We start from the raw sequence: 19430 nt of genomic DNA on the forward strand, positions 1-19430 counted from the left end.
TGAGAGAGTCCGTGTTCCTGGAGCCTTTCTCCTAGTCTTTCCTTCCTCAATTAGTAGCCTGATAGTCCAGGTATGGGGTTGCTGCTGCCTCTGCCTGGATAGTAAGAGGCTCAAATTGCTGGCAACTCCCCACTCTATTTCCATTCAGCACAGGGCTCTGGGTAAGGCTCAGTCAGTCAGAGCTGCTAGCATAATCAGGCAGGCTTTCCGCCCACTCGAAGACCTCTGGCTCTGCCACTCTATCCGGTAACACAAGCGGGCGCCCACTTCCGGGGGGCGCTTGGAGGAAACTCTCATTCACTATCTGCGCGCGCAGACCAGGATATCCGGCCAGCAGTCTCACGCTCTGAGTGAAACCCCCAACTGCAGGAAAAAGTTGCAGCGTTGGAATTGAGTCTCGCTCCGTCCCCGTGTGCGGCTTTTGCAAGGCGCTGGGGCGGCCCGAGATTCCGCTTTGGCCCACACAAAGGCCCCTGACTCTGCCCCTCTGTGCGATAACACGGGCGCGCACTACCGAGGCACTCGGAGGAATCGCTCACTCCTTATCTGCGCGCGCAAACCAGGATATGAGGCCAGCCGCGGTTCCCTCTGAGTGAAACAGCCTCCAGCACGGAAAATCTCCACCGTTGGGATTAGTTCTCACTCCCTCCCGTGCGTGGCTTTCCCAGGGCGCTGGGGCTGCCCAGAGACTCTGCCCTCAGCCCACAGAAAGGCCTCTGACCCTGCCTCTCCGTGGGGCAACACGGGCACCCACTTCCGCGGCTTAGGAAGAAATCTCTCTTCCACTAACTGCGCACCGACCAGGAGACCGGGTAAAATGGCCGCTCCGCTTGTCTTTCTTTGTTTGGGTTTGGCGTGAGTGTTAGCTTGTATTGCCCGGGTTGCCACAGGATCAGATTTTCCTCGGCTTGGATCTCTGAGCCACAGCCTGGTTCGGCCGTTTTTGCTGCGGCGGCCTGGATCTATTCACCCCCTTTGCCCGCCTCAGTTTCTATATTCACAGTTACCAGAGAAAGCCACCCTGTTTAGGTTAGTGAGGAAGGCGGAGCATTTCTTACTCCCTATTTCCTTCGGGGTTTGGTTATATATTTAGCCAATTTTTCACTCAATCATACCTTTGGGTGTATTGCGAAGAATCTGGAAGCTCCAAGTATAGGTTTTTCTGTTTCTGGTTGAAGATCTTGTTGAGTTTTGGGGGAGATTTATCGGTATCGCTTCCTACTCCGCCATTACTCTGACGTCATCCCCCCAGAACACTTTTGTATATCCTTCTACCCCTGCCAGGTGAGACTGAGCTCACACCGGGCTTCAGTTGTGGCTGGCCCGGCTTCTGCCCCCACCACTGCCTGCTCTCTGGTGAGTCCTCAGCAGTGTGGGTGGGGGTGCTGCAGCTCAGACCTAAGTACTCAATACTATATTCCTGGTGGCTCCCTCTTTCTAAGCAACTCTTCTCTGAGTGCCATAGCAGTGCTTGTTTGGCTGGTGTCCTGCTTCTCTTTGCTGGTATTGCTGGTTCCAGGGGAAATATTCACTTTAGATTTGGGGTTGACTCGGCCCAGGGGTTAGAGTGATTGTCCCTCAAAGTGTTTCTCCCTGTGCCTCCTAGATTACATTCTCTTCCTACTACTCTAGTTCTCTCATCTCTCCCCATCCCCTGGAGCCCCAGGTGGGTGGTTGTGAAAGAGGTTTTCAGCATGGTCCCTTTAAGAAGAATCTTGGGTCTGAGAAATCTGTCTCTTTCAAACAAACAGTATCCTGATTTGTTTCACAGCTAAATACTGTCCATACACTTCTTCTAGGCTCTGGGGCTGCAGGCTGCGGCTTTGTTACTGGGGCCCAGGACCCTTCCTTCTCTGCTAAATTCACTTCCCACCACACTAGTCTCTCTGGGCTGCCATTCGCTCCTGAGTGCTGCTTTTCCTACCAGTCTCAATGTGGCTTCTTTGGTGTTCCTTGGTTAAAAAGTTCTTTTAGTTTAGTCCAAAGTTGGTTTTTCCAGATAATGGTTCTTAAAATTAAGTTATAATCCACTTTTGTTCTAGGAGGTGGAAGTTGATACATCTGCCTACTCCATCACCATCTTGCCGCCCCTCTAAAATACTTTTTAAGGAAAATTGACCCTATGAAACAATTAGCTAGAAGTGAATAATAGAATGTTTCATTTGGTTTTAATTTTTCAGCATATAAGACTCAAACATGTAAATATGCTGAATTTTCTAAATTTTTATTTCCCGTACCTATAAAATAGGGATAATAATGCTCCTTCTGCTTGGTCCGTTGGGTTGTTGTCAGACAAATAAGATAATATATGTGAAAGATTCTAATATAAGTACTATGTAAAAGGGGCCAGGTTATTATGTATTTATAAATGTTGAAAATATGGCATTATAAAAGTCAAGAGTCCAGTGAAATATGGTTGGCTATAAAATCAAGGAAAAATATAATCAGTCTATACCTAGAAATACTAAGAAAATGTGTTATGAATACACATTACAAGTTGCTGGTCCCAAATCTTAGAGGCTAACAACAGATTTCTAAGTCCTACACTGGAAAAAATTCTTCTGGGTGCCTAGGTTACAGTCTGGGTTTCCAAACATCTTCATTACACCAGAAAGAGGAAAAAAAGCCTATTAATCCTGGGAGACTGCAGTGCATTAAGTCATCTGGGGATTTATTAGTCCTATGAGTAGTAGTTCTTAAATAATATTTCTGGCAGTCACCCAGTTTCACAAAGCAAAAGACTAGTTCCACAATTTAGGTCTCATGACCAGTGAAGTCATGGTGAATGGCCACAGCTTGCTGAGTATGTTATTCCAAGGCATGATGAAGGTATTCTGGGAAGAAAGCTAGCCATTTCAGGACTTCTCTCCTGGGAAGATGAACCATCCAAAGAATGTTGTCTAATCATTATTTCACTAGCTACCAAACCTTTAAAGACTGTACAGAAAACATTACTTTTAGCACTATGACATCAGTGGAACTAGTTTTCCTCTCACAAAACTTCTAACAAGTGGTCTTAATGTGTCCCATCTTCTTCCCCTGAGAAGATACCTAAACCCATAAAAGAAAAAAGTCGCTTTCTTTTTTTCTCTGCACTTTTGGACAATTCCTCCTGACTTGGTTTCCTAGTTGCTAATGTATCTTTCTCAGTTATTTTATTTTCAAAGGTGTAGGATGCTAATTGAGGTTACCATAAGTAGTTGTGTTTCCATTTTCAAATAGTGACTGTGAAGAATAAATTTTCCTTTACAATAAATACTAAAGACCTTGTCTTGAGATCCCCCAAAACCTTATTTTCAATTTTATTTTTATCTGATAGAGACCAAACTGCAACACTAAAATGGTGCTTCTTTTATCCATGTTTCTCACACATTTTATCTTTAATGTGTGACACTACCACATGTAGCTATTCAACAAGAGCAAATGTCTGCTGGTCAATTTTTAGACCTTTAATCTAATGCAATGCTGAATTTCATCCTAAGGCTGACAGTCAATAAAATACTTTGTAAATTACCTCAATCAGAACCACAAAGAAAAAGACAAAATTTAAGTTGTCTTTAATGCCATGAGGCATTTATATAGACCTTTCCAGAAAATTAAGCATCTTTCAGAAGTTTACCTCATTTATTCTTAAAATAATTTTGTTAATTTTTTACTCTTCATTATCACCAATTAATAAAAGGAAATGCTGAGACCCAGAGAGTTTAAGAACAATCTCAAGGCCTCACAGTTGTTCAAACTAGGTCTATATCCAAGGTCGTTTGCTTCTTCAACTCCTTTCACTATACCATAAATGGCTCCCATCTAACCCACTTTGTTTTTATTTCACTTCTTTAACAACAATGGAAAGAGCTTGACTTCCTCTGAAGTCTTTAAGAGCCTTTGATGAGACACAGACGTGAATTCAGTTCTCCTGCCAATGAAAATACATAAAATATTGGTTATATAAGAAATGTTATAGGACCATCAGGGATGTGAAAAACTTTTTAAAGGAATGCGCAAATGATGCTTGGAATCCTGAAAAGGGCAAGGAAAATATTACAAACAAATGACCAAATGTAGAATGGGGGAAAATTCCATGAGCAATCAGTTATTCGTGGAATGGTTTGTTTTTATTTCATAAAGACTTCTCTTTCATGAAATACCCTGATTTTTTTAAAGGATTTCAAATGAACATCATGACCAACCTGTAAATGGAGAAGGAAGCCACTGATCGAATGAGGGATGCTAGAGCCCCCACTTTGGCAGCCTCCACTGCTCCCCGGACTCGGTATTCCACTGTCTTGGAGTAGTTGGTATAAGGTTGATTATAAACAACAATCTTCCCTCTTGCTTCTGGGGCCCTTCTTTGCAGTTCATCAAAAGAGGTCACCACAAGAATTTCTGCTATAATGCCTATAAATAAAAGTCATATAAGATTTACTTATGGTTTTCAATCAGCCAGGCTGCATTGGCACTTGAAATGTCACATATGCTCTATCTGCTACATCTGGAAAACTGGTGTGAGTAGACCAAAGTTTTACAACCATTTGCCATGGAAGAAAGGTTATGGGAGTTAGCCAGTTTCCCAAGAGAGAGAAAAGGTTTTGAAAATAATATAACATACAACTAATAAGGTTTTTCAACTCACTTAGCTGGTATAAAATCACAAATGGCTTAGATTTTTTTTCCTTCTTTCCTACCCTAAGAAGTCATGAGTTTCATAGAATAACACTAATTATTTTAAAAGAAAATGCATTTTATGAAGCTCCCCTTGGGATTAATAAACACATTTATCTTTTCATAAAACTATTTTGACATTTTTCTATACAACTTTCATCATGATGAATGTTCTTAAAAGCCAATGATCTTCATTAACTTTTAACAAATAGTAAATGTAATCTCTTCCAAGAACCACAAAAAGTCAGCTTGTTTTCTTTCCTCTTTTGTACAAAACATTCTTAAAGGATGTGGAAATTTCTCAAACTTCTCAATTTACAGTACTGTTCACACCAAACATAACACTACTATTCTTCAGATAACATTCCTGAAGATGCTAAATAATTGTCCTATAATCCTATTTTCTCACTTAGAAGAGACATGTTATATTTCCTCATATCACAAGTCTTGCCCATAGCTTCCCGGTTAAGAAGAGTTTCACAGGTTCTAAGAAGTCATTCAAAAACTGCCAGACCACTGAAGACCCAATTTTATGGAGCAGTTAGAGTAACAACAACAACAAAAAATTTAGCAACAAAGACCAGATGTAGTGGCTAAATATAAATATCTAAAAGAAAGTGGCAGGCGCCAACTGTTTGTGGCTTTAGACACAGTCATAAAATATATCAGTAAAAACTAAAGTATCAACATATATTTGGTATCCTTCTTTAATTTTGCAAACTAAAGAACTGGGTTGTTCTGGAAACTTAACAGATGCCATTAAAATATAACTATTAACTTGGAAAATCCTTTTAAAATACACTGCAGTCATAAGAAAATCTTGCTTTCAATATAGACTCCATCATAATAGACCCTCCAGGCTGGTTCTTCTCCTACTCTATTTCCACCATCTGAACTGAATTTGTACTTTTACTTTAAAGTGATTGACTCCACCAATATTCAGAATTCAGAATTTAATTTATAATCTGAAAAAAAAAGCAATGTACAATTATGGAAAGTAACAAAGCCACTAGCTTTTCCACAAGATAAATATGTGCAGAAATACAAGTAAGGGTTCAGCTAGACATATTTTGAGAATCATAACTTTCTGAAACCTAGAGTTACCTTGAGTCTTGACTGGCATTATTATTGGCATAGTATAAGAATTTTGTTGATGATTTTCAGCTGTTCCTAATGAAAAACAGATTCAATGGTTTACCTAAGGGATGTCCCAGCAATAGGGTGATTTTGGCATCTGGATTGGAGCCACAAGAAATGAAACCAAATTTCTATAAATTTTCATAAGCCACTGCAAAATTAAAGTCATTCAAGGGTGGTACTTCCCTATGGTCTCTGCTTCATGTTCTTTTAACAAACAAGAGAGTGACGGAATGCTAAAGAGCCAAAACCTAACCTAAACATGGCAGTTGCCAATGAAAATCATCAGTAATAGCTACAGGTCAAAACCTATCAGCATGAACTTAGAAGAAGAGTTCAAATTAATCTGTTTTCCTGAAAGCTTAGTGTCATTTCTGATTCTTCTGTCTGTTACATCTCCCATGTCTAGTCAATCCTTAAACACTAGTAATTTTACCTTTTAAAAACACTCTCATACCAAGTCCTTATTATCTCTCTTTTGAATTGCTACGAATCACTTCTCCAGTCACCCACCACCACTGGTGCTCTAAGCTCCAGCCCAGGTCCCTCAAATTAATCCTCAACAGAGCTGCCAGAGTGAGCGATTTGAAATGCTGAAAAGTCAGATCAGCCTAAGTCACCAATGCCCTGCCTCCCTTCCATCTACATACCAAAGACTGTATATCTTTATAGACACAGGATCCCTTTGCTTTCAAATTCCATTAATAGTAAACATAAAAGTTCCCAATCACCATACAGGTTTAGTTCTGTATCCTTGTTCACATCATGGTACATCATGCCTTGTTGACCACATCTTCCTAACTTCATCATGTGACAAACACTTATTTATTCCTCAGGATACCATTTAAAAATAACTCTTTTAGGGAACATTTCCTGGCCTCTGGCCTCTCATCTCATTTCTCCTCTCCAACGCCAGGGAAGGCTGGCTCTTGCACTCCTCTACTCTGGACTTTTACAGTGTCCTGGACATACCTAGCCATTGGACAGTGAAACTCTGCCTATTTATGACTCTCTCAACTACCTAAACTGTGCTCTCCTCAGGGTTTGAGACCATGTTCATTTTTGTTTGAATCTCCTGGGCCTAACAGTGCTTGGTGTCTGTGTGGCAGTTAACCAATAAATGCCTTCTTGTATAGCACTGCTTAAAATAAGAGACAACTGACTGCGCATAGAGCATTTGCATAAAAATGAAATTTTACTTTTGAGGTTTGATAGCGCTTCTCCCACAACTCAGAAGTCTGATTCTTCTATCATTCAGAGAACTATATAACAATAGTCAAGCACACAAGGCCCTGGGGAAGTCAGAACAGAGATAAAGATTACAAGTATGGAAACCCAGAAGGCTCTCTTTCTCTCTCTTAGAGCCCAGTTACCCCCACTTCACACAAAATTTGAAATCTAGTATTTAAGCCTATGAACTATGAGAAACAACAAACTGAAAAGAACAGAGAGGTTTGGGAGCTGGTAGAAATATTACAAGAAAACAACATGTGAAATAACAAATACTAATAGAATTTTAAGCAACATTGAAAGTGTTCCATCTCTGTGCTAACACACTAGCCATTAGACACACATAGCTATTGAAAACTTCAAATGTGACCAGTGTGATCAGAAACTGAATTTTTAATGTCATTTATTTTAATTAATTTATATTTAAATTTAAACAGACACATGTGTGCAGTGGCTGCTATGTGGAGCTCACAATGACCACGGGCTCAGCCATTATGTAGGCAAATAGCCAAAGCATCTCCGCCAACCCTGAGGCCCTTGCTTCATGACAGTTCCTTAGCAGGCCTGACAACCGTGGTGATGACCTCCCACAGAGGTCACAGACCAGGTGGACTGTGTTCAATATACCTCATTTGAAAAGGCAGACTATGTACAAACATTTAAGGAAGATTTTTGCTCTAATTTAATAAAATACAGATAGGCCATGTGGAAAACTTCACTGTTCAAAATCAGTTTGTGTTTTGAGATATTGCACCGGGGAAATACTCATGCTCTACAAGTCATCAGGCTCCTGTGCTTTTCCCTACTCGGATTTCCCTTCTTCCCATTTTCCCATTCTAAACCGTAGTACATGAGGACTTCTAAGAACTCAAAACCAGTGTCATGTTCACAGTAAGGCCTGCCCTGACCTCTCAGTATATAATTACAAACCACTCCCAAACCTCACTCCTCTTTTCTTGCTTAATTTGTCCATAGAATTCATCAGCTGCCAGCAACATCCACTACAATAATGCTAGTTCCATGGGGGAGAGAGGGTTGAAATGTCTGTCAGCTTTATTCCTTAATATTATCAAAATGCCTGAAATAGTGCTTGGTACATGATGTATGAAGTACACACACACACACACACTCACAGGCACAAATATACACATGCACACATGCATATACTGAATGAATTAAAATAAACCCAAAATATGACAGTACAGTAATATCCTATTCCTGCTCACACTCCAAAAATGTATAATTCCAAGGAAATTGTGTATTTCTGTATATTCTGTCAGAATATTTAATGATAATAATGAAAATACAATAGCTATATTTGAGTATCTATTGTATAATTATAGTAATGCTCGTAGCAATTCTGCAAATTAGTTATTAGGAGGAAACTGATGTGCAGAAAAATACATTTATGCAACTACTAGGTACTGAAGCCTAGATTTTAATTATGAGATTTCTTAATCCAAGGTTATGCTCCCCTACTAACTGCAATGCTATCTTGTCACAAAAATGTGAAATATGTTAAAAGAAAATCTGAGTATTTTTATTTTAGTAGGACTAATAGGGGAAAATAAATAGATATATTAAAGTCCACCTATGTTATCAGTTTTTTTATTACTCTACCCAGGATTTTGCTCATCAATCAGGATGCTGTTATCATTCTAGGTCCCAATCTATTAATAGGGGGCAGGGAAGGTGCTTCACTCCAAGACAAAAGTCATCAGAGTCTATTAGAGTAATGAGAAGGATTATGGTAGTTAATTCTGAAGAAAATGTTGGGACTGCTATTTTTAAAAATTCATATTAATAAGTGACTATTTTGGCTACAGTTGATTATATCATAAAAATAGCATAAAATCCTCAGGTTCCTTTTTATTCTCCATACCTAATTATCAAAATTGATCACTTTATTTTTAAGCAAAACTTACCCTGTGCATAATTACTGCTGCAGTCTCCTTCCAGAGGCAACAGATGCTGACTGCTGTGGTATTGGTCCAAGTCATTTATTCTAGGGAGAATCTGATAAAAAGATTCCAATTGCAGTCTCTTCTGATTTGGCTCCTCCCAAGAACAGTTAAGAATAGGAAGATCATGGAATAAGATCATGGGTAAGAGGGATGGAGGTAGTAAGCAAAAAAAAGCACACACAAAAAATAACAAAACAAAAAAACTCCTGGACACAGACAACAGTGTGGTGATTATGGCAGAGGGGGAAGTAAAGTAAGGTGTATGGGGGATAAATGGTGATGGACACTTGATTTTTGGGGGGAGGGACACACAATCTGTTGTAGAATTGGGCACCTGAAACCTGTATAATTATGTCAACCAGTATCACCTTAATAAATTCAATTAAAAACAAATAACATAAAACACATACGCACAAAGAATAGGAAGATTGTAAAGTGAGAATTTTATGTTTTCTGTTGTTAAAAGGAAAATACGAGAAAGGGAAAAACGTCTCTGGGGCTCAATTAAATGTGCTATGTTTTAGGAAATTGATTATGACTTCAGAAGGCAACCCTAAACAGAAAACACTTCAGGCCCACCCAAACGGAAGCCTGGTTTCTTACTCTTATCACATAATCTTATTCCAAGTACACTGCACAATACAACTAGGTCCAGTAAAATGTCTGGCTCTTCCTAAACTCAGTTCTGGAGAAAGGAAAAGAGTTGTTTTTTGAAACAATGTTTCAGCCTGAAATGTAAGGAAATTGCAAATTCCTGACAAAGCAAATAAAAGAACATGAGAGCAATGCTTTCTGAGTGTCCATTGTTTATGGAGAATATTGTGATTGCACAACATCTTTTTCATGAAAGGACAAGCTTTAGAGATTCAAATTCATTCAACAAATTGACAGCCCTCCTACTAGACAGGTTTTGTGCTGGGCATTGGAGACAATACAAATTTGAGTAACTTCATTCGTATCCTTAAAAATTGTATAATCTGGGGGAAAAGACTACTAGGTAAACAATAACTTTAAAAGGAGCGGTGAATGTCACATGTGAAAAAAATATATATGTGCTAAATAAAAGTACAAAGTACAATTTCACAAAATAATAACATAAACCAATATTAATTCTGATGGAGGAAATCAAGGAAGTTTTCTATAAGACAAAACTGTAAGTGGCCTTAGAGGATTTCAATTGCCTGAAAATGAAGAAAAGGGCATTCTTAGGTAAAGAATAAAGAAAAGAAGAAAATAAAGATGAAACATCTATTCATTCATGGTAAACAGGAGGCCTCCTGCCATGCCCAGAAACAGAAAGGAGAGCGCTCTAAAATAGTCTAATTTTTAATCAAGATATGTATGAACCCTTATCCTCATTCTTTTAATTCTAAAAAATCAAGGAAAATAGTCTCCTTGAAACAGTTTTCAGGACAAAAGAATGTTCAACTCAGCTCTTAGCTGAGAGAAAGTTAGAAGATCAAGAGGCAAAGCACAACTCCAAATGATAGCTGGGGGTCCGTGGCCCTTCCCTCCCCCTGTCCCCTGAGATCAGGCTCAAATTAAACCGTGTCTGGCAGTCTAGCGAGCAAGCCCAGCCCCGACTTCATTAACACCTATAGACACAGTGAATGATCATCATTTCTTTTTTTTTTTTTATAATTTTATTTTTTTTAATGGGGTGACATCAATAAATCAGGATACATATATTCAAAGATAACAAGTCCAGGTTATCTTGTCGTTCAATTATGTTGCATACCCACCACCCAAAGTCAGATTGTCCTCTGTCACCTTCTATCTTGTTTTCTTTGTGCCCCTCCCTACCCCCTATCCCTCTCCCATTCCCCCCTCCCCCCCATAACCACCACACTCTTATCAATGTCTCTTAGTTTCACTATTATGTCCCACCTACGTATGGAATAATACAGTTCCTGTTTTTTTCTGATTTACTTATTTCGCTTCGTATCATGTTATCAAGATCCCACCATTTTGCTGTAAATGTTCCGATGTCATCATTTCTTATGGCTGAGTAGTATTCCATAGTGTATATGTGCCACATCTTCTTTATCCAGTCATCTATTGATGGGCTTTTTGGTTGTTTCCATGTCCTGGCCACTGTGAACAATGCTGCAATAAACATGGGGCTGCATGTGTCTTTACGTATCAATGTTTCTGAGTTTTGGGGTACAACCATTATGGAAGAAAGTATGGTGGTTCCTCAAAAAACTGAAAATAGAACTACCTTATGACCCAGCAATCCCTCTAGTGGGTATATATCCCAAAAACTCAGAAACATTGATCATCATTTCTAGAGAGGCAGTTGTCTGCCCGACAGAGCAGTGTGCCACAAGCTGACCTTCCTTACTGACACCTGAGGAACAGCCAGAAGTGAAGCAATTGTTTACTTTAACCTCTAAACTACAAGATTTACACATTTGGTTGTATAATGGAGAGGTCCCTACCATGGGATCATTATGTCTAACTTGATGTGTGACATAGAATGCTGAAGGTGTACAGAGACCCAATTCAGCAACATTAGCAGCAACAAGCGTAGAGCACAGACCAACACTTAGCAGTCTGATCACTTAGAATCCCAACTGCTTCCATTGGAAAGGTCTCAACATTAAATTCAGGGAACCTTGATTAATTTACCAATTATCACAGGAAGTATTTCTATTCTCCAGCACGAGCTACGTTGTGTTTGAAACAATGGTCGTTTTGAACATGGTTGCTTTCTCCCCGACCTTGAGTATTTCCTTGTAACGGTGACTGCTGAGAGTGAGTGCTGGCTTTCACAAAAGCCAGTCATCAATACATCTTTTAAAGTGAGCAGCTGGGAGGTACTTTGTACCTCAGTCAGCTTCCAGTGGTATCTAAGTGGTAAAATTCACAGGCCTTAGCAGTAGCAGGATTATAGAGGTGAGTTTCTGGCTGCGGGAGACTAAAAGAAGACTAGTTATCAGGGTTTGAGGGTCATAGCTGGCTTTGCTGAAAAGTAGGATCTGTAAAATGAAGGCTAATGGATTTGGGGACACTAACTGGAAGGCTGGGGAGGAAAAAAGGACTGTGATTAAAGTAAGCAGGGAGAGAATGGCACAAGAGGCAGGAAGTTTGTAGGGCAACATCAGGTGGAAGCCTGTAGCTCTATTAGAATTTGAGTGGGGATAGAGAAATCAAACAAGCTCATACATACATTGTGAAAATACTGCTAGGTTTAGTATAATGAAAGAATTTGGAGGAGGAAAAAAGGTATGAAGGGCTATTTAGGGAACTACTGAAACTGTCTGGCTAAGGGATGACAGTGGTTTAAACTAGAGCATGGCAGTGGAGGAAGACTAATGGGTCACTTGAGCAATAGTAGGGAAGGAACACCATCTACTGCAGGAGAGAGACGGGCCTCCTGGCCTTCTGTGCTCTACTAACCATACTGCTCAAATTATACAATGACTGTTTCCTTTGGGAAGGTTGTATGTACACTGAAATTTAGTAATTAGATAATTCTAAATGAAAACATTATTTAATTTTAAGGTGAATCTTATCAGTGAACCAAGTACCTTCCTCTAAAACATTGTTTTATAAAGTATTTACTATATTACATTATTCATCTTCAAAACATTTTTTTAAACAGAGTATTTCTTTATCAGTAATAAGAAATGTCCATCATCATGTACCCTGGCTTGAATACTGGCTATAAAGCTCGCTAGCCTTTGAGCCTGAATAAGTTACTTGACTTTTCCCAGACCGTAAACTGAGAATCACAGTGATATTGACAACACCAGGATTCTTGTGAGCATCAGATGGGATGATAGAGGTAAAAATTGCTTTCTCTGTTTTAAAGCATTATAAGACAATAAGAGTAAGTTATGAAAAGTTCTGGACATATATCAAATAGGTATAAACAGCAATTACCTGAAATGTTTATTTAAAAATTCACTTCAAACTAATTACCAACAGTAAAAACAATATAGTGGGTATGGTTTCAGAATATGGAGCCTACTCAGCTCAGAGCAGAGCTGTTCTTTATCACATCAGACAGAGGCTGTGTGATCTCTTGTCAGTTTTGACTAAAGCAATAATTTAGGCACTATATCACAAAGATCCCTCATCAGTCTGGCAAAAATGTTACGTAGGTTTCATGGGTCTACTTGGCGGCAAAGGAGTGATGAATGGAAGGGTGAGAGGAGGAGGGAAGGGACTTCTTTGAAGAAACATGAGATGAACAGGGCATAATAGAAATAGATGCCAGTGGCCCTATATTGTATTTTATTATTTCCTCTTCCCTTCTCTATAAGAGAATGACATATGTCCATCACATGCCTTGTAACTGCAATGTCTCTCTCCGAAAGCACTGACACTGAGCTTGACCGTGGGACTTGCTCTGGACAATGAAATGTGAGCAGACAGGTGTGTAGCTACAGCTGAGGGGAAATTTTAACAGCCACTGCAAGCTTTGACTGACTCTTCAGAGCCCTTTTCCATTAGCCACAAGAATGACGAGTCCTAGATGGGGGCTTCTCCTTTGGCCTGGATCCTGAAGTGGAAAAAATATCTGAGGCAGAAACAAAGACACTATCAACTTTATATATATAAAATGTTAAGGGACAGGTGTATTGTCAGGTAAATATATATATATAATATAAATACACACACACACACACACACACACACACACATATACATGAAGTGAACAGGAAATAAATCTAAGTGGCTGTAAGCCACTGAGATCTTGGGCATTGTTTGCTACAACTGAGTGAGAGCTGACTTAATAAAGGAGCCCTGAATTTCAGTTTCTTTTTTTTTTTTTTTAACTCAATTCTACTTTATTTATTCAGGCTTTACATATTTCTTTTTTTTTTTTTAACATTATTTTTTTTTAATAAATTTTTATTAATGGTAATGGGATGACATTAATAAATCAGGGTACATATATTCAAAGAAAACATGTCTAGGTTATTTTGTCATCAAATTATGTTGCAAACCCCTCGCCCAAAGTCAGATTGTCCTCCGTCACCCTCTATCTAGTTCTCTGTGCCCCTCCCCCTCCCCCTAAATCTCTCCCTCCCTCCCTCCCATGTCCTCCCTCCGCCCCCACCCTTGGTAACCACCACACTCTTGTCCATGTCTCTTAGTCTCATTTTTATGTTCCACCAATGTATGGAATCATGTAGTTCTTGTTTTTTTCTGATTTACTTATTTCACTCCTTATAATGTTATCAAGATCCCACCATTTTGCTGTAAATGATCTGATGTCATCATTTCTTATGGCTGAGTAGTATTCCATAGTGTATATGTGCCACATCTTCTTTATCCAGTCTTCTATTGAAGGGCTTTTTGGTTGTTTCCATGTCTTGGCCACTGTGAACAGTGCTGCAATGAACATGGGGCTACATGTGTCTTCACGTATCAATGTTTCTGAGGTTTTGGGGTATATACCCAGTAGAGGGATTGCTGGGTCATAAGGTAGTTCTATTTGCAGTTTTTTGAGGAACCACCATACTTTCCTCCATAATGGTTGTACTACTTTACAGTCCCACCAACAGTGAATGAGGGTTCCTTTTTCTCCACAGCCTCTCCAACATTTGCTATTACCCGTCTTGTTGATAATAGCTAATCTAACAGGAGTGAGGTGGTATCTCATTGTAGTTTTGATTTGCATTTCTCTAATAACTAATGAAGCTGAGCATCTTTTCATATATCTGTTGGCCATTTGTATCTCTTCCTGGGAGAAGTGTCTGTTCATGTCCTCTTCCCATTTTTTTATTGGATTGTTTGTTTGTTGTTGAGTTTTATGAGTTCTTTGTAAATTTTGGATATTAGGCCCTTATCTGAGCTGTCGTTTGAAAATATCAGTTCCCATATAGTTGGCTGTCTGTTTATTTTGATATCAGTTTCTCTTGCTGAGCAAAAACTTTTAATTCTGATGTAGTCCCATTCATTTATCTTTGCCTTCACTTCTCTTGCCATTGGAGTCAAGTTCATAAAATGTTCTTTAAAACCCAGGTCCATGATTTTAGTACCTATGTCTTCTTCTATGTACTTTATTGTTTCAGGTCTTATATTTAGGTCTTTGATCCATTTTGAATTAATTTTAGTACACGGGGACAGGCTGTAGTCGAGTTTCATTCTTTTGCATGTGGCTTTCCAGTTTTCCCAACACCATTTGTTGAAGAGGCTTTCTTTTCTCCATTGTGTGTTGTTGGCCCCTTTATCAAAGATTATTTGACCATATATATGTGGTTTTATTTCTGGGCTTTCTATTCTGTTCCATTGGTCTGAGTGTCTATTTTTTTGCCAATACCATGCTGTTTTGATTATCGTGGCCCTATAATATAGTTTAAAGTCAGGTATTGTAATGCCCCCAGCTTCATTCTTTTTCCTTAGGATTGTTTTGGCTATTCGGGGTTTTTTATAGTTCCATATAAATCTGATGATTTTTTGTTCCATTTCTTTAAAAAATCTCATAGGGATTTTGATGGGAATTGCATTAAATTTCTATATTGCTTTGGGTAATATGGCCATTTTGATTATATTTATTCTTCCTATCCAAGAACAAGGAATATTTTTCCATCTCATTGTATCTTTTTCGATTTCCCTTAACAATGCTTTGTAATTTTCATTATATAGGTCCTTTACGTTCTTTGTTATGTTTATTCCTAGGTATTTTATTTTTTTTGTTGCAATCGTGAAGGGGATTATTTTTTTGAGTTCGTTTTCTAATATTTCATTGTTGGCATATAGAAAGGCTATGGACTTTTGTATGTTAATTTTGTATCCTGCAACCTTACTGTATTGGTTTATTGTTTCTAATAATCTTTTTGTGGAGTCCTTCGGGTTTTCGATGTATAGGATCATATCATCAGCAAAAAGTGATAGCTTTACTTCTTCTTTTCCGATATGGATGCCTTTTATTTCTTTGTCTTGTCTGATTGCTCTGGCCAGAACTTCTAGCACCACGTTGAATAAGAGTGGAGAGAGTGGACAACCCTGTCTTGTTCCTGATTTAAGGTAGAAAGTCCTCAGTTTTATGCCGTTTAATAGGATGTTGGCTGATGGTTTATCATATATGGCCTTTATCATGTTGAGATATTTTCCTTCTATACCCATTTTGTTGAGAGTCTTAAACATAAAATTGTGTTGTATTTTATCAAAAGCCTTTTCTGCATCTATTGATAAGATCATGTGGTTTTTGTTCTTTGTTTTGTTGATATGGTGTATTACGTTAACCGTTTTGCATATGTTGAACCATCCTTGAGATTCTGGGATGAATCCCACTTGATCATGATGTATTATTTTTTTAATATGTTGTTGTATTCGGTTTGCCAGTATTTTGTTTAGTATTTTGGCATCTGTATTCATTAGAGATATTGGTCTGTAGTTTTCTTTCTTTGTGCCATCCTTGCCAGGTTTTGGTATAAGGGTTATGTTGGCCTCATAAAATGTGTTTGGAAGTATTGCTTCTTCTTCAATTTTTTGGAAGACTTTGAGTAGAATAGGAACCAAGTCTTCTTTGAATGTTTGATAGAATTCACTAGTATAACCGTCTGGGCCTGGACTTTTATTTTTGGGGAGATTTTTAATAGTTTTTTCTATTTCCTCCCTGCTGATTGGTCTGTTTAGGCTTTCTGCTTCTTCATGACTCAGTCTAGGAAGGTTGTATTGTTCTAGGAATTTATCCATTTCTTCTAGATTGTTGTATTTGGTGGGATATAATTTTTCATAGTATTCTACAATAATTCTTTGTATTTCTATGATGTCTGTGGTGATCTCTCCTCTTTCATTTTGGATTTTATTTATTTGAGTCCTGTGTCTTTTTTCCTTGGTGAGTCTTGCCAAGGGTTTGTCAATTTTGTTGATCTTTTCAAAGAACCAGCTCCTTGTTTTATTGATTTTTTCTATAGTTTTTCTGTTCTCTATTTCATTTATTTCTGCTCTGATTTTTATTATCTCCTTTCTTCGGCTAGTTTTGGGTTGTCTTTGTTCTTCTTTTTCTAGTTCCTTAAGGTGTGAAGTTAAGTGGTTTACTTCGGCTCTCTCTTGTTTGTTCATATAGGCCTGAAGTGATATGAACTTTCCTCTTATTACTGCTTTTGCTGCATCCCAGAGATTCTGATATGTCGTATTTTCATTTTCATTTGTCTGTATATATCTTTTGATTTCTGTGCTTATTTCTTCTTTGACCCATTCATTTTTTAGAAGTATGTTGTTTAGTTTCCACATTTTTGTGGGTTTTTCCCCCTCTTTTTTGCAGTTGAATTCTAGTTTCAAGGCTTTATGATCAGAAAATATGCTTGGTACAATTTCAATTTTTCTAAATTTGCTGATATTGTCTTTGTGGCCCAACATATGGTCAATTCTTGAGAATGTTCCATGTACACTAGAGAAAAATGTATACTCTGTCGCTTTGGGATGAAGTGTCCTGTAGATGTCTATCATATCCAGGTGTTCTAGTATTTCGTTTAAGGCCACTATATCTTTATTGATTCTCTGTTTGAATGACCGATCTAGAGCCGTCAGCGGTGTATTGAGGTCTCCAAGTATGATTGTATTTTTGTTAGTTTTTGTTTTAAGGTCAATAAGTAGCTGTCTTATATATTTTGGTGCTCCTTGGTTTGGTGCATATATATTAAGGATTGTTATGTCTTCTTGATTCAACTTGCCCTTAATCATTATGAAATGACCATTTTTATCTCTGAGTACTTTTTCTGTCTTGTAGTCAGCATTATTAGATATGAGTATTGCTACGCCTGCTTTTTTTGGGGTGTTGTTTGCTTGGAGTATTGTTTTCCAGCCTTTCACTTTCAATTTGTTTTTATCCTTGTTGCTTAGATGTGTTTCTTGTAGGCAGCATATAGTTGGATTTTCTTTTTTAATCCATTCTGCTACTCTGTGTCTTTTTATTGGTAAGTTTAATCCATTTACATTTAGTGTAATTATTGACACTTGTGGGTTCCCTACTGCCATTTTATAAATTGCTTTCTGTTAGTTTTGTATCTAGTTTGATTCTTCTCTTTTGTTTTTCTATCATTTGTTTTTGTTTGTTTGTGTTCCATACTTCTTTCCTCTGTTGCTACCTTTTTTAAGTCAAGTGTTTTTGTGGTGGTTTTTTTAAGGGTGGTTACCATTAAGTAATGAAAAGGGTACCTACCATATTCATTGTAGTACCCTATCTTATAAGTATTTCTGCACTTCATCATCCTTTGCTACTGTTAATCTCCATCCTCTCCCCCCTTTTTTTCCTTTGTTGTCACAGTTTAAGTTTGGTTTTATTGTGTTCTTGGTGGAGCTGTTACTTGTGGTGTTGTTTTCTTTTGTTCTTTGAATCTGGTTGGAAAACCCCCTTTAGTATTTCCTGGGGTGGGGGCTTTCTGTTGATAAATTCTCTCATCTTTTCTGTATTTGTGAATGTTTTTATATCTCCTTCATACTTGAAGGATAGCTTTGATGGGTATAGTATTCTTGGCTGAAAGTTCCTCTCTTTCAGGGCTTTAAATATTGGGGTCCACTCTCTTCTAGCTTGTAGAGTTTCTGCTGAGAAATCTGATGATAATCTAATAGGCCTTCCTTTATATGTTGTACTCTTCTTTTCCCTGGCTGCCTTGAGAATTTTTTCTTTGTCATTGGTTTGTGCCATCTCTATTATGATGTGCCTTGGAGTGGGTTTGTTGGGGTTAAGAAAACTTGGTGTTCTGTTTGCTTCTTGAATTTGAGGCTTTAGTTCCTTCCACAGGCTTGGGAAGTTCTCGTCTATTATTTGTTTGAGTATATTCTCCATTCCATTTTCTTTCTCTTCTCCCTCTGATATACCTATTATTCTTATGTTCTGAATTTCAGTTTCTATCAGAGCATTTCACAATCTGTAGCTAATGACAGATGAGATACAGAATAAATTTATTTAATACCTTGAGGAAGATTGTTCTGTGAAAATAAGATAACTTCTTTCTTCCCCTATTACATCTCAGACTGATCAAATGATGAACACTAAACAGTAGAAAACAAACAAATCTGAAGAAGAATTTAGCAAGTGTCAGTGATTAAATACATACAGACTAAATGATAAATAATTTTAAATAGCAGATAAATGCTAGAGATCATTAAAATATAGTCCTGGAAGCTTCAGTTAGATAACCCACCTGATGTTACTTCTAAAACGAACAAGCATGCTTGTTGTACTGTTAATAATTCCATATACTTCAGTTGATTTCAATATTTCACATCAGAATGTATTTCTTTCTAAATTCCATCTTCAAACACCAAGGGCAAAAGTGATAAAAACTAGTGTGCTTATGTATATACTGAAGTACAAAATAATGTCATTATAGTGTTATATCAGAGACATAAAATAACTCAACGACAGTTTGGCATTTTAAAATGGGCTTTTTAATTTAGCTATGTTTTGAAATATTAATTGTCCTATGCTCTATTTAGAGAAGCAAACCTTGGGAGACTGTAAGAAAACAGAAT

General features: G+C 37.9%; 1 protein-coding gene across 1 annotated transcript in view; it reads right to left on the minus strand.

The window, feature by feature from the left end:
* CPQ (carboxypeptidase Q) overlaps window positions 1–19430 on the minus strand; it is a 597449-nt gene that overhangs the window by 413629 nt on the left and 164390 nt on the right. Inside the window, exon 3 of the mRNA XM_066266010.1 lies at window positions 4188–4395. Within this exon, the coding sequence (XP_066122107.1) occupies window positions 4188–4395 (208 nt within the window). The remainder of the gene's footprint in view (window positions 1–4187; window positions 4396–19430) is intronic.

Source organism: Saccopteryx bilineata, chromosome 3 (assembly GCF_036850765.1).
Source record: "Saccopteryx bilineata isolate mSacBil1 chromosome 3, mSacBil1_pri_phased_curated, whole genome shotgun sequence".
NCBI lineage: Eukaryota > Metazoa > Chordata > Mammalia > Chiroptera > Emballonuridae > Saccopteryx > Saccopteryx bilineata.